Source organism: Podarcis tiliguerta (genome assembly GCF_965153285.1).
Source record: "Podarcis tiliguerta genome assembly, chromosome: 7".
NCBI classification, from domain to species: domain Eukaryota; kingdom Metazoa; phylum Chordata; class Lepidosauria; order Squamata; family Lacertidae; genus Podarcis; species Podarcis tiliguerta.
In genome coordinates this window covers 62,299,065-62,314,887 of record NC_139540.1, presented here as the reverse complement: position 1 = coordinate 62,314,887, position 15,823 = coordinate 62,299,065, and the positions used below count along the sequence as shown (strand labels likewise).

The 15,823-nt window shown below is 44.6% G+C and overlaps 1 protein-coding gene across 23 annotated transcripts in view; it reads right to left on the bottom strand.

Annotated features, from left to right (window-relative positions):
• The window catches only part of RREB1 (ras responsive element binding protein 1), a 125,250-nt gene that overhangs the window by 23,782 nt on the left and 85,645 nt on the right, over nucleotides 1-15,823 (bottom strand). For all 23 annotated transcript variants that reach the window (XM_083449282.1, XM_083449272.1, XM_083449264.1 and 20 more), the window contains 3 exons: nucleotides 11,173-11,320; nucleotides 9,469-9,608; nucleotides 216-405 (listed from right to left, as the gene is read on the bottom strand). In XM_083449282.1, coding sequence (XP_083305408.1) covers nucleotides 216-405; nucleotides 9,469-9,608; nucleotides 11,173-11,320 — 478 coding nt within the window. The remainder of the gene's footprint in view (nucleotides 1-215; nucleotides 406-9,468; nucleotides 9,609-11,172; nucleotides 11,321-15,823) is intronic.

Here is a 15,823-nt window from a genome sequence, read left to right as displayed (position 1 = left end):
AACCCCCGCCCCCCAATAGAATAGGATCAGAACCAACCAAAGAAAATAAATTCAGGGGGGGGAACCAGAAAACTACCTTTCAGTACAACAGATACAGTATAAAAACAGCCCAGGTTTAAAATCACAGCTCAAAAAGCGCTTTGTTCCCAGAAAGAAAGAAAGAAAGAAAGAAAGAAAGAAAGAAAGAAAGAAAGAAAGCCAAATGGGGCAGATACCTGAGAAATGCGAGGAAATTTCCTGCAGGAGAAATCTGTGAATCCCAAATCGTGGAAGCCTGCAGGGATCGAAGGGTTATTCTGAATAAAAGGCTTTCCCAGTGGGTCCCTTGGAAGTTGTTTATGAATAACCGCATTATGCCGCAACAAACCCCGGTGCGTGCGGAAGGAAAGGCAACAGATGTCACACCTGGAGGGAGGAGAAGAAAAAGAACCTATGAAGAATTTTAAAGTACCATGTCACATACCTGGTTAAATGTTCGGTACCCCAACGAAAACAGAACACCCATCTATTTTCATCTACTCCGTTAGCTACTTATCAAATAATACCAGTACATTACCAAAACCAACAGTTTATATTTTACAACTTGCCTAAGGGCAAGCTGCACCTGTTTTCTTACTCTTGTCCATCTTCTAGTCTTAGAAGGTCAACAGTCCTTTGAGGCTACAAGAAGGAAAAGTCTGCCAGCTATATACCCTTGGCTTGATACACAGAGGCTCAGATCCAGCTCTCCGTACCACTGTCATGGCATTGGAGAAGAGTGTGAGGGGATTGTGACAGTGTGGGAATGCAACACAAGGATGTACCAAACTTGAGTTAGTATTTTCAGAGTTGCATCAAAAGGAAGCACATCCCGGAAACTCTCTAGTTAAAGTCAGCACAGCCAGCTTCTAACCCAAGCTGCAGGCAGCTCACCAGCCATATTGACAAGCTTAGTAAGACTCCTGGCTCCTCAACAAAGGCCAGGTACTTAGACCGCAATGCATAAACAGTAGGCTACAACCCAGCCTGGTAGGCCATACAATGGGAAGGTATGTCCAAAGGACTGGTCATTGGCATTTTGACACCTCAAATCCCTCCCCACCCCCATTCCACTACCAGCTCCTGGAGTTCCTTGTCCCAGCAGCAAATCCTTGCCCATCCTCCCTGGTCCTTGAGATTGTTGTGTCCCATTGTGTCTTCTTTGGTCACACAATACAAATATGGCAGCAAGCCAATCATTCCTCAGACATTTGGGATATATGGATTTTTTAAAATCTTTATTATCTAAATAACTTTCCACGTTATCATTTGGAGTCCCCTTCCAGTCCTCTTCTTCTGGTGCAATATGTAAATGGAAGTGCTCTGGTATGTTTAATTGGAAACTGGGTTTTTCCTAAGCACAGCATTTTTATTTTTATTTTTATTTTGTAACATGAATTTTTGCTTGTCATACTGAATAAGTGAGCACCACAAGTCCAAATGCAAAGAGAATGACTCCACTGGGTGCAGGAAGCAGTTTTATCAAGCACAAAAAGCTTTCCAATTGCCTTTCAAGTTCTGTTTTTGTTTTGTTTTTAATTTTCCTTTTCTTTATACTTATTCCAGAAGATGCTAACATGCTGCCTCCTGCAACTGCTTCAACTCAGTGCTTTGTCCAATCCTCATAACACGTTGGTATCACTGCAATTCTCAAGAAAACAGCTTCCTGAACCCATTAGAACACCTCCATTTCCACTTTTTTTTCTTTTACAGGCATTGCTGGCAGGCTGATGTAGTTGTTGTTTGTTGTTGTTGTTGTTGCTGCTGCTATTACTATTACTGCAACAGCATTTCCACTCCAACACAGACCACTGCAAATTCAGAGCCCTGGGGAAAATGTATAGGCAACGCTTCACAGAGAGAGAAGGTATCTTGGAATTACTTCATATAATGTGAGTACAGAATCACCGCAAGGCCAGAAAGCATTTGAAGTAACACTCAACACCTGTTGTCATGACTGCAGATGGAAAACTGAAGCAAAAGCCAGCAAGGGAAAGTAGTCACCCAGAAACATTTGAAACAGCCTGTATCAGCCAGACACTCTTGATTTCAACACACCACTCTTCCCAAGACCTCCCACCTACTCCCTGGCACCTTGTTTCTAAATCTCTCCAGAAAGACAATGAGGGTCATTGTAAGTGCAGTCTCTCAACTCTCAAGGTCTCCCAGGATTTGCAAACCCCACTTGGGCTTCTCAAAAACGCTTGCAATTCGCACGCCGCAGAGATACTGTTATTTAGCAAACCACTTGAGTCCATGGAAGATGGCAAGGGCTGAGGGAAATATTAACAAACTCTCATGTTTTCCCCTGCTACTGACCTCAATAATTCACTGGTACTGCAGGGAGGCAGGACAACAGACAGGGAGGACAACAAGGGCTTTTTGGAGCAAATCTCAAGCAGCTCAAGGCGTAAAGGTAAAGGTAAAGGGACCCCTGACCGTTAGGGTCCAGTGGCGGACGACTCTGAGGTTGTGGCGCTCATCTCGCTTTATTGGCCGAGGGAGCCGGCGTACAGCTTCCGGGTCATGTGACCAGCATGACTAAGCCGCTTCTGGCGAACCAGAGCAGTGCACGGAAATGCCGTTTACCTTCCTGCTGGAATGGTACCTATTAATCTACTTGCACTTTGACGGGCTTTCAAACTGCTAGGTTGGCAGGAGCAGGGACCGAGCAACGGGAGCTCACCCTGTCGCGGGGATTCGAACTGCCAACCTTCTGATCGGCAAGCCCTAGGCTCTGTGGTTTAGACCACAGCGCCACCCGCGTCAAGGAGTAGCAGACCTCATCTCATCCCAGCGTGGTCTTGCAAATGTCAAAAGTTACTAGTCCACAACATTTGCCTGTTAATTGACTAGCCTCCTAACACCACGGATGCCATTATTTGTGGTGTAAAAGGAGCAAACACAGAGACAGCTGGCGAGTTGTTTTGCTGCTCCCCAGCAACTACCGTACATCAGTAAAAGGAAGAGTCCTGTCTTTATTTTTCAAGATGGATAGGTAGCAACCGGGAGGCACCATAGACAACAGCTTGCAAGGGGCATAGTAATTCCGCAAACCAGTTTCAGGAAACCAGTTTCTTGGACTGGCATTGCCAAGCTGAGCACCAGAATACACTTAAATCAGCTTAACAATAAGCACTTGTGTGGTCTCTCAACGCTTTAGTACTAACTGTAATAAAGGATAAGAAAAATAAACAAATATTTGCTTAAATATAATGAGACTCCTTTTCACATTTTTGGGCCTAATTTCTGCTGCTGCTACTACTACTATATGAGGAAAAGTACACAATAAGAGCCAACTATTTGTAGGTGCTGAAGAAAGTAGATTAAAAAAACAGCACACTTTTCTTCTTCTGTTTAATGGCTTCCGAGTGAGCATTATTTAAAAGCAAGGAGCTGGACACCTCAAACTGAAAAAGGTTTAGAAACATATGGAAATACTTTGTGCGTGATGATGTCAAAAAAAGAGGGGTAGGGAGAAGCTTGCAGTCTAACAAGAATACCCCACACAGACTGTCAAGTCAAATAAGGAAGGGCTAAGTTACGTAACAAAGAGACTGAAGGAGACAGAAGGAGTTAAGCAGGGCAACAAATGACAGCAGAAGATAATATGCTTGCAAGGTAGTCCCACTTGGCCACACAACACTCTGGGTGACCTACGTACCTACCTCACAAGGTTGCTGTGAGCAATGAGAACCATATATACCACTTTGAGCTTATGTTAGAAAAAGGTGGGTGGGTTGCATTTATATCCCTTTTTTGCATTACTGTGCATTCCTTGCTTGCAGGTTCTTAGCAGTGAAAGAAAGGCATTCTGTACATGCTCAAAGGCACTTTGATTATCCATATGTGAATGTATTTTCAAAGACAAAACTCTGTTCCATTTTACATCAAGCCTTTTAGGTTCTGCTTATTTTCAATGGGCGTTTAAGCACATACTTAACTTCGCTCACGTAAAAGCCAACAGGAATCCAGAAACACCAAACTTTGTTATGTGCCCAATGTTAGTGCCTAGGCCTATACTACCTTTAAAAAAAATCATGTAGATGTTAGCCACTGTAATAAAACAAAAAATTAACCCAAGCTGCACTGACCCAATGCAAGGCTTAATCATTTACACTGAAATAGCACACACTGGTCGTTAACAGAAATCATTTTCTTAAATCTACAAAAATGCTACTTTGTTTGGAAAACAAAATTGAATCAAACTCGCTTCCAGGAGGGAAGCATGGAGAGGAATGCTGTTCTTTAACATAGTTATATAGCAGCTTTGAAAAGAAGGAACACCAGTTAGCACTTTAAAGCAAGAGACTTATTCCTTGTTGAAAGGATTTCATTGTTCACCCTTGTCAAAATGTGCACTGGTTAACGTCCCTGTTAACACCAGCCAGCTTGCCACATTGCTCTCCTTTTGGGACAAAACCCTCCTCTGTCTCTCCACACATGGGCTCTGAGGAGGAGAAACAGCATCATCAAACAGCTGCTCCGCAGTTGCCGGTGAGCAGAGCAAAGGCACAGTGGCAACTCTCAAGTGCCGCTGTGGTGTCCAAGGAAGAAGCCAAAGTTAAAAAGCTTCCCCTGCCCGTGTGTGTGTGTGTGTGTAGCTGGACCAACAAGGCAGCTTATAGCTATTACCACCCTTTTGCCTGAGAAAATAAAAAAGGGACTAGCACCATTACTAAACATTTAGGCCTGTATCCAATATAGTGCTAAGCAACACATTCCATCAGCACAAGGATTTCTGCTTGGAAAATGCAACTTCCCCTCCAATAGCCTCCTCCCATGCACCCCCTTAAATCTGTTCTGGGGTTCCCACAACACTAGGAGCAAATTTGGAGGTGGAACATAGGAGGGGAGAGGAAGCTCTTGCACTAATGGAATGAGTGTTTCAGACGGGACTGACAATCCTCAGCCTAATTTCATACAGGAGGTAGGAAATCAGAGAAAGGCCAGGGGTGGGGAAGAGCGGGGGATGGAGGCAGATCAACACAGAGGGTGTGGTGTGGGCAAAGCAAACAGTTCAGACCTCCATGGCTGAGCGCCTCTGCAGACGTCCTCTCCAGCCCTAACTAGAGGCGCTAGGGATCAAACCTGGTTCTCAGCCTAAACTAGGGCTGGGTGAGGTATCAATACATCACCCATTATCGGTGTGAAGTCCACACTGCGGTAACTGTTTCCCAATACCTCAGGTTAAGTACTTAATTCGTTCTGGAGGTCCGTTCTTAACCTGAAACTGTTCTTAACCTGAAGCACCACTTTAGCTAATGGGGCCTCCCGCTGCTGGAGCACAATTTCTGTTCTCATCCTGAAGCAAAGTTCTTAACCCGAGGTACTATTTCTGGGTTAGCGGAGTCTGTAACCTGAAGCATATGTAACCCGAGGTACCACTGTATCCAACATGGCAATGTATCGCAAATCACGCTGTGTGTGTGTGCGCTATGTAAAAAATCATGGTGTGTGGGGAAATCACAAAGCCCATCATCGCCTCTCTCGTTATTCCTGCCACTCGTTGCTCTGTTGTAACAATGTGTTAAAGGTAAGTAAAAACGTACAGGTTTTAGACCTCTAAGTAGTAGCAGTTGCCAAGACGTTATCCTGTTTGCTCTACAGTAGCATCTACGGTGGTCGGCGGTTCGAATCCCCGCGGCGGGGTGTGCTCCCGTTGCTCGGTCCCAGCGCCTGCCAACCTAGCAGTTCGAAAGCACCCCTGGGTGCAAGTAGATAAATAGGGACCGCTTACCAGCAGGAAGGTAAACGGCGTTCCGTATGCTGCGCTGGCTCGCCAGAGCAGCTTCGTCACGCTGGCCACGTGACCCGGAAGTGTCTGTGGACAGCGCTGGCTCCCGGCCTATAGAGTGAGATGAGCGCACAACCCTAGAGTCTGGCAAGACTGGCCTGTACGGGTAGGGGTACCTTTACCTTTACCTAGTATCTACTCTACAGTAGTATCTCGGTTTATGAACTTAAGCCATTCCAGAAGTCCGTTCTTAAACCAAAACTGTTCTTAAACTGAGGCGTGCTTTCCCTAATGAGGCCTCCCGCCGCCAGAACCTTTCCACCATTCGGATTCCGTTCTTACACCGAGGTAAAGTTCTCAAACCAAGACACCATTTTCCATTTTTGTGGCGTTTTTTAAACCAAATCGTTCTTAAACCGGACTGTTCTTAAGCCGAGGTACCACTGTACATAATTCCATCCTTATTTCAGACATTGTGATCTACTGGTAAATTGCGGTGTTTAGCTGGGGTTATATCACGATGTTGAAAACTAGACATTGCTCAGCCTTAACTGAAACCATGCGAGAGAACTGTGGTAAATTGAGTAGTGGGGCAGTGATACAGAGCAGAGAACCTTTGGAGAAAAAGGCAGGATAAGACGGCAACCCAACTTTAAAGTGTATCGGCCCTGCAGCTTTCAGAAAACCGTGTTTTGAGTCTCTGAAGCCGATGAGCAATTTAAGAGAAGATTTATAGCCTTGGCAGGAATAGAAAGCCGCACACAAGGGAAAAAGGCTCTGAGAGAAGAAGTCCGAGGCGGCTTCTTGTTTGCCCTATTGGCTGTGCAGCATTTCTCTGCTCTGCTAATTATATCGGTCATTCCTATGTAAACGCACCGAAATAGCTGGAGCCTCTCTGGTGGGGCAGGCTGCAGAGAAAACTGTTGCCTTTAAATAGCCCTAGCAGGAGGGGAGCGAGGATGAAAAGGATAGTGTTGTGCCTCCAACACCAGCCAGAGATAATAATGGTCCCTCACAGGAGACATCCCTGAGATGGCCTTGCTCTGTCTAGCTAATGCAGCTAATTAGGGTGTAACTTCAGGACAGTTCACTAGGAGGAGAGGCTCAATGGGAAGAGTTAATTCCACGGCAAGAGGCCTCCCTGCTCCAGCCAGTTGTCTAACATAACAAAAGGTCCCATTATTCCCACTCCCCCAGGAGACTTGTCCTTACCATAATTATCTGGCAAAGATGCATAATGTAAAGGCTTTACATCATCAAAAGAGACTGACCTAAAAAGGGGGGTGGGAGGCGGGGAAGAGTTTCTCTTACCTAATCAATGGATTAAGGATGTGTTTTTCCTTCGGTGGGTAAACAAAGGAGGGCCTTAGTCCTCCAGACTTTTGTATTTCAGAAGATAATAGGGCTCACTCACCAAGGCGATACCAAAATCCAAGGTAATACCAGGCATTTTTTGTTCTTGTTTTATTTTGCCCTGGGATGAATGTTGCTCATTTGGTAATACCAGAATGGGGGGGGGGGCAGCCCTGTCACTAGTTCACGCCCACTCATTGTACCAATCCAAGCCAGGTCACCCAAAAAAAGTCAATGAGAAGCAAAAGTCAATGAGAAGCGTTCTATGGTGATGAAGCTTTTTCTTGTTTGTTTGTTTTTTAATTAAAGGTTCTTAAATTGTACTGTTTACTGAGAACATTAGTTACTAGACAGTGTAAAAAATATTGTTTGTTTGTTTATATACCGCTCTTTCTTTAAAATGTATCACAGTGGTTCACAACAATATAAAACCATGTAGTAAATTTATAACAAGTTGAAAACAAGTTAAAAGCAAAAGAATTAAAAACTTCAGTAGACCATTGTGGTGGATGTACCCTTAATTGCCTGCATAGACCTGGCAGAATAGAAAAGTTTAAGAGTTGGCACAGAAGGCCCCCCCATAATCTCTAGTGGCAGGGTGTTCCACTTGACCGGGCCAATGACATGAAAGGCTCGGTTTGTCATTGTCATCAAATGAGCCTCGCCAACTTGGGGAACAATCAGAGATGTTCCTGAAGATGATCTCGGTGATCAAGCTGGGATGGAAGGGTTCAGGTGGTCCCTGAGATAGCCTGGACCTAAGTTGTTCAGGGAGTTGCAAGTCAATGCAAGAACCTTGAACCTGGCTTGGCAGTAGATGGGCAACCAGTGCAGTTGTTTTAACCATGGTGTTACACTTTCTCGACCAGAACCTCTCATCAGCAATCTGGCCACAGTGTTCTGCAACAGATGGAGCTTCCAAACAGACCCAAGGGCAGCCCCACACAGAGAGCACTACAGTAATGTAGCCTCAAGGTTACCAATGTGTAGACTACAGCGGTCAAGCTATCCCTGTTGAGGAATGGCCGCAGTTGGCAAATCAACTGGTAAAAGGCACTCCTGGCCACAGATGACACTAGGGCCTCTAGTCACAAGGATGCACCCAGGAAAAACCCCAAGCTATACATTTGCTCCTTCAGAGAGAACAGGTAACTTGCCAATTCCCTGAACAAGGGAGCCACCCAACCAAAGAGCCTCTGTCTCCAGGATTCAAAGACAGTTTCATCCAGTCCACCAACATTGAATCCAGACACAGGTTCAAAGCTTTCACAGCCTCTTCTGATGTTATGGAGAAACAGAGCTGAGTGTCATCGGAATACAGGTGACACCTCACTCCAAAACATCTAATGACTGTTCCCAATGGCTACACAGAGATATTAAGCAGAACTGGGGAAAGAAGAGAACCCTGTGGAACCTCACGGCACAAATGGCAGGGGGCCAGAAAACACTCACCCAGTTAATAAACTAATAAAATTAAACTGGATTTTTGTTTTAAGCAAAACCCAACATGTGCTACCTTTCCTAGTAAAAGTCCTGCACACTTGCTCTAGCCCCCAAATCCTGGATTTTAACATGCTCAGCATGAATAGTTCCCTGATAAAAGGAGTATCCTAGGAAATCAACTACATCCATCAATGCATGCTGAGCTCCTCCATGAGAAAGGTGAATCTTGTTCAGTTTGCCAAGGATTCCCCTTCAACACCCACCACATGGAGGCATTATATGCTCATACATTAAAATGCATGCAGGGCCTCTTCCCACTGCTGCCAAATGCGCAACCATCAGGCACATTGATGGGGGAGCTTAGCTATGCAGTCTCTTCACATGTGCTTTTAACACACGGAGTTCATCTGGACTCTGGTATCTCATCTGCAAGAAGCAGATTACATAGAACATGGGAGGTTGTCTTGTACTGAATCAGGCCATCTGGTCTGTCTAAGCTCAATACTGTCTACCCAGACTACGAGCTGCAGCAGCTCTCTGTGGTTTCAGGATGAGGGTGTCTTCCAGCCCTGCCGGGAATTGAACTTGGGACCTTTGGCATGCAACGCAACTACGAAACCATAGCCTTTCCCCTTCAATGGTTCATCACGACTTGCCAACACAAAAATCCTATCAGCACCATGCCAATCCCAAAAGCTTTTGCCACTTGGTCAAAAACTTACAAAAACTGGAAGAACAGTTAAATAGTTTTAACAAAAACGTAACCTCAAGTCAGATTCAAATGAGGTTTAATACTAAAATAACCTCATTTACTCAGTCCCACTGAATTCAAGAGGCCTTAAAATGTGTTGGAACATACATTTGCATCAAGCAACCATCTTCCACAACAAGCCACATCTCCCGTGCTCTTTTGTTACCTCAGTGAGGTGTCTGGATGCGCCTCCATGTGGCTTTCCAGCCCATACTTGCACGAAAATTCCTTGAAACACACTGGACAACGATAAACTTCATCCTCGGCCTTCTTCTCAGCTTCACCACTTTGCAGTTCCTCCACGGCCTGTTTGGTAGAGAAGGGAGAATTCTCTCACGCAAAAACCTGACTGAGCGCACAAATTCACATGGAGTGTGATTCCAGCCTCTTTGGGCTGCTTTGAACCTTCCCATTGATTTGCCCAAGAGTAAATACTCCCCACCACACCACTACACAGAATATGAACACGTAAGGGGAGGAGTGTGCCTTGTTACATGTTTTTACAGCAAAGAAAACAGCTTTCCGAGAAGGGGGTCAATGTCAGCCATGAAATTTGAGGGATTCTGAGAAAAACAATAATATTTCTAATCAACAGAGTCTTATAAGAACAGCAGACATAAAAAATGCTGTATTCAATGAGGTTTGCCTCGCTCAAGCTGTTTTCGTGACATCCTCTTTTCAGGTCAGCCACTGCAGATATGGAGATGATCATTTGGACCTTTGGACTTCCTTTGTGTCTGTCTGCACAGTAGCAGCCATCTGTCATGTTCATTCACACTTGCCCAACGTTGTACTGCATTAAAACGGCACCAGGCTGAAGCAACGCAGAAGGCTGTGCTCATAAACTTGCCTGAATGTGCCCTGGTTAAAAGCCACGACAGGACAGAGGCACGCAACCAAGTCCCGCCCGAAAAACCTTGGGAAACATCCAATCTTGGGTGCGTTGGCCCTGATCGTCCTGCACTGAACAAGGGAGGTCCATAAGGGAGGTTCATGGAGGGAGGCTGGCTCTGACTTGCATTTGCTTGAACACGAATCAAACTCTCCACTCGGTTGTAGTCCCCGACAAAGCAACGCCCCCAGCTGCATGGAGGGGTCAACTCCCATTCAGGCAAACGCGAATGAAAGCCCTCACCAGACCTTCCTTGCTCAGCAAAGAAATACCCAGCTCAGGGACTGAGTGGGCAGGTCTGGTGCATATAGGGATGTAGGGCGTGCATGACTTTCAAACCACCTTTGAAAGCATCCTACTTCCTTACGGGTGACATCATAGCGCATGTCACTTCATAAAAATGAATGTGTACAACACAAACACACACACCCCTACATTTTTAAACTTGTTGGCAACCACAATCCTATTATAATGTCCCCACCTCATCTCTTCCATCGCCATGTGATGAAGAGAATTTCTAATGTCTAATTTTAAGCTGATCATCCTCTTCTTAAACAAAAAAACCCCACCCCACGCATAAATCAAGGAAGGGGGACCTGCAGTCCCCCATGTTTTCGACCGAAAACAACTCCCATCATCCTTGACCACTGGCCACACTGGCTGGGGCTGATGGGAGTTGGAGTCCAAAAACATCTAGGAGGACTGCAGGTTCCCCCATCCCTGGAATAAATGGAAAGATATAAAGGGAAAAGGGGAGGGGGAGAATGTAACTTTGGGCAGAGCCATGCCCTACTTTTAAAGCGCATCCCATAAACATTTAAAGCACATGATGTCCCCCAAATAATCCTGAGAACTGTAGCTGTGTGAGGAGGAAATTACATCTCCCAGGATTCCTTGGGTGAAGTCACGTGCTGCAATTGTGTGTTGGGTGTGCTTTCAACCTATGGTGAAATTTTGCAGAAAACATTCTAGAAGAACCTTTTTGGCTGGAATTCGCTCCTCTTTGTCTGCCTCGGTTTCTAGGCTGTGTTTTCGTTTTGTGGACAACCGCCTGCGTTTCAGTGGGGAGGCAGGTGCTGTACTTGTAGTAGTGCCATTTGGATCCTTCTCGTGGATTTTCATGTGTCTAAAGTCAGGTGGGAAAGGGAAGAGAAGAGAATATATATATAAAAATGAGCCAGCTGTTCCCCTATAGATTCTGAACCAAAAGGAAAACGATGATCATAATTAAATCATATTAATTCATGTGACTTATCTATAATGTGCCTTCAACCCATATATTGCGCCATAAATTGTATCTGGTTATGTCGGAGGTAAGCTGATTGTTTATATTAAAGCTTAATTGTCAACAATGAAACCTCATTAATCCCTCATTAATGATCTACAGCAACCAGAGAAGACACCTCAATTTCCATGTTATATTATGATATTACCAGTATCATGGTCAGACCAGGAAGTAGACTTAGTCAGTCCCCCTGGCCAGTGGAATCTCATGAGGCGGGACCCCTGCTGACGCCCCACCCACCACTGGAGAAGCAGTAGTGGATTCTGGAAAGATCTCGCGAGAGTTCAACGAGATTTCATCAGAAGCTGTTGCCACGCAACCCCAGTAAGCAAGGCTTCAGTGGGGGGCGGCAAAATGGGATGGGCTGCCCCAGACCAGTATCATACCCTGAAGGATAAATTGGAATTTTGTGTGTAATAACTGGGGAAATTGTATATTCTAGAATGATCCTGCTATTCAGAACAGTAAATTGGTTTATTCTTTTTACAAGTTCAACAGGTTTCCCCCCCCCTCAAATAAGGGTAGGGCAGAGATTAATGGAGTTAGCAATGCCAGAGATTTTGCGGTACAAAATACAATGAGAACAGTTCTTTCCACGCTGGCCCTTTGCAGTGCTTTTACAGTGTAATCTTAATTAGCAAGATTAGATGCCTTTCACTTTTCCCAGACTTGCCTTCAACAGATATTTGACAGAGAGCATGCAAAAAAAAAAACCCCTCTCAGCTACACATTTTAACTCATCTCAAAAATGATATGCAATAATGACATGACAATGAAGTTTAATCCCTAAATGGCACCCTACACATATCTTACTAGTGGATCTTTTAAAAAAAAATCATTGTAGTTATTTCCCATTTGCAGAAGTAAACCTGAGCAAAAATAATCAGTTTCCCCTGTATTACAAAATTCAATATGAAGTTTTAAGAATACAGAATTAAAAACACAACTAGGATACAATCCTTTGCTTCATTAACAGGGAACTTTTGAGTAGATATATATGATTACACACTACTTTTCTCACCATCAGTTGCCAGATAAAATAGTCTCCAGACCCCACCAGATGATCAGCCACAGGGCAATTATTACAGCTTTTGAAGCAGAGAATTAATGACACAGAGATCAAAACACACACATTCTCCAAATAATGAGAGGTGCAATACTATGGAGAATGGGAAATTTGTATTAAGCAAGTACGGAAAAGCAAGGACTGAGTTTTTGGGTTTTTTAAAGAAACATGGCAGCATCATGGTTTCTGTTTATTTCCTACGAGGAAGCTCTTCAGGTTTCTGATTAAATGCCAGTCAAGTACAAATGCCTATATTTTTCCTGCCTATGATGTATATCATACCTTATATATCATTTCGTAACATATATATGCTACAGCTAGTGAGTTTCTCCTAAGCCAGTTTCACTCCATTTGTCTCACAGGCATGATATAAAAAAAAGAAAGATAGCAGTGATTCTCATGATTCTTCCTTGTAGCAAGGAGGAATTTTTCAGTCTCTTTAGGGCATTTTAACCACACCCTAAATCTAAAAGGACATCAGCACAATCATCTCCCTCCAAGGTCCCCGGGGTGAGAGGAGGACGGATGATCACACAATGGGAAAACATTAATATAGAGATCCAGTTGCACTAAAGAGTCCACAAACATCAGAGGAAGAAGAAGAAATGCCGTTCGCACAGTTCCAGAAAGCTCTATCTTTTAACTAGACTTTTAACTAAAGAGAAGGAGGAAGGAAAACAACTGATCTTCAGGACAGACCCCAGTTGTCCAAACAACTCACATTCAATCATAGCTCTGATGTCACTCATTGTCTAAAAAGACTGAGTGGTGGGAGCAGCCAAGTTGGCTCATCTTAATGAAATTACATAGATGGATACTTAAACATTTTGCTTCCTAACTTTTTTTGTAGGAGGGCTAGAGACTTGCCTTCCTTTTAAAGAAAGGAAAGCTCAGAGTCTGGTTCCCCTGCTGGCTTTGAGCCTGATAACCAGTTAACCTTTCTGCTGTTTTCGAGTACGTAAAGATCCAAATTTGGAGAATCAATTCACAATTACCGTATTTTTCGCCCTATAGGACGCAATTTTTCCCCTCCAAAAATGAAGGGGAAATGTGTGTGCGTCCTATGGGGCGAACACAGGCTTCAGGAAGCTATTCGCAAGCCTTTGGAGCTCCGCGGGAGTTCCGTCGGGCTCCCTAGGCTTGCGGATAGCAGCCTGTTCTGGGGGCTGGGGTCGGAGGAAGCTCGGGCTTCCCTTGCCCCAGCCCCGCGCCTGGGGGAAAAATATTTTTCCCCCTTTATTTCCCCCCCAAAAAACTAGGTGCGCCCTATGGGCCGGTGCGCCCTATGGGGTGAAAAATACGGTAGTACATATGAAATAAAACCGCAGGCAGAAGGCTTTACTAAGTGCACAAGATAAATGCTTGAATGAGCATCAATGTGCTCCGTTTTGAATAATCACTCTTTAGGGCTAAGTTAGGTTCCACAAGGAAGTACACGAAATTACAAAGAGAATGAGGAAAACAAATCACTCGATTATGTTTCTCTCAAATGCGCTTCTGGGTAACTGCTGCTCTGGTTCCACCTTAACAAGCAGCTAGATTCAACTCCCACCCACTCCAACTTGCCCAACTGGTTCTGCTTTGGCATGCAAGAATGAGCAAATATCAGAATGTACCTTTCTTGTCAGGCTCTCTTTTAAACAAGACCAAGAAACTGTCACCAATTTTATTTTGTTTTTTCGTGTGTGTGTGTTTTTAAAAAGGGGGAGTAAAGACAAAGAAAATGAAATTCAACATGGGAGTTTGAAGGCGACCTGCCTGTCACATCACCTCCCATTTTCTCATTTTGCACGCAACTTGCCTGCAGACTCGAATGATCAAGAGCGTAAACCGTACATAAGAAGTTGGCTGTCAATGCTCATAACAACAAGCAAGGCAGAATAACATAACATTGGGAGCATTCTATGTTCCTGGACAATTGTAACGTAAAGATGATGATGAACCATATGGGAAAGGGAAAGTCAGCAGAGGGGGACAGAACTCACCACTTACAAATGGTGCCTATGCTAACACAGAACTGACCCAAGGTCGGTAAATATAACATTACAAAAATGTAAAGGGACCACATCACTTTTTTAAGTGCACACTTAAAAAATCAAGGTATGTGTGCTTGCAAGCATCTCACTTTCTCTTTCTCATACCCAACACTAAATGGGCTAGGATTGGCTATTGCTCCATCCCATTCAAAGCATGTCTGTTAACTGTTCTCAAAGAATGACTTGGAAAGCTCAGCATTAAGCTGCACATCTCTTGCAGAGAGAGAAAGATCAGCAGCTACACCACTTAGAACTAAACTGAAAACATTTCCATCACTCTGCCACGGAGTTGTGCGTCTTCGCTGTCAACATGCCTCTGAATGCAAGTTGCTGGGAATCACAAGTGCGGAGAAAGTTGTTGTTGCAGGATCCCCATGGGCATCTAGCTGGCCACTGTGAAAATGAAATGTTTGACTACGTGGGTGTTTGGGCCTGAGCCAGCAGGGCTCTTCTAACGGTTGCTCTGAAATCCCATGTTTAAATTATCTGATGCAAAGCAATTCAGGCCACACCTGCAAACGCTCTCAAAAGAACACAGAATTATTATTTTTCCATTATACATGCCACTGTTCAACAAGTTGCCCCATTGCTTTTAGTCCTTTCTTGGTGCTGTGTAACTAAAGGTAAAGGGACCCCTGACCATTAGGTCCAGTCGTGACCGACTCTGGGGTTGCAGCGCTCATCTCGCTTTATTGGCCGAGGGAGCCAGCATGCAGCTTAAGGGTCATGTGGCCAGCATGACTAAGCCACTTCTGGGAAACGAGAGCAGCGCACAGAAACGCCGTTTACCTTCCCGTCGGAGCAGTACCTATTTATTTACTTGCACTTTGTGCTTTCGAGCTGCTAGGTGGGCAGGAGCAGGGACTGAGCAACAGGAGCTCACCCTGCCACGGGGATTTGAACCGCCGACCTTCTGATCGGCAAGTCCTAGGCTCTGTGGTTTAACCCACAGCGCCACCCGCGTCGCTTGTGGTGCTGTGTAGGTCACAACTATAAGCACCCTAGGAATAAATTGTGACTTCTTCCTAGGATTTTCCCCTTTGGGGCAGTAAGTGAGGATATGCAGACTCTACCAGTTCCTCTGTATTTGAGGGGAATAATGCAACAGCCAGGTGGTCTGTGCTGGCAAGACAAATTGCCTGCATTGCACCCGACCCCCAAAACAAATTATCCTGTGAACATGTCCTTAGACTGCATCCAATCTGCTCCAAGACCTTAGGTTCTAGGGATACATTCTGCATA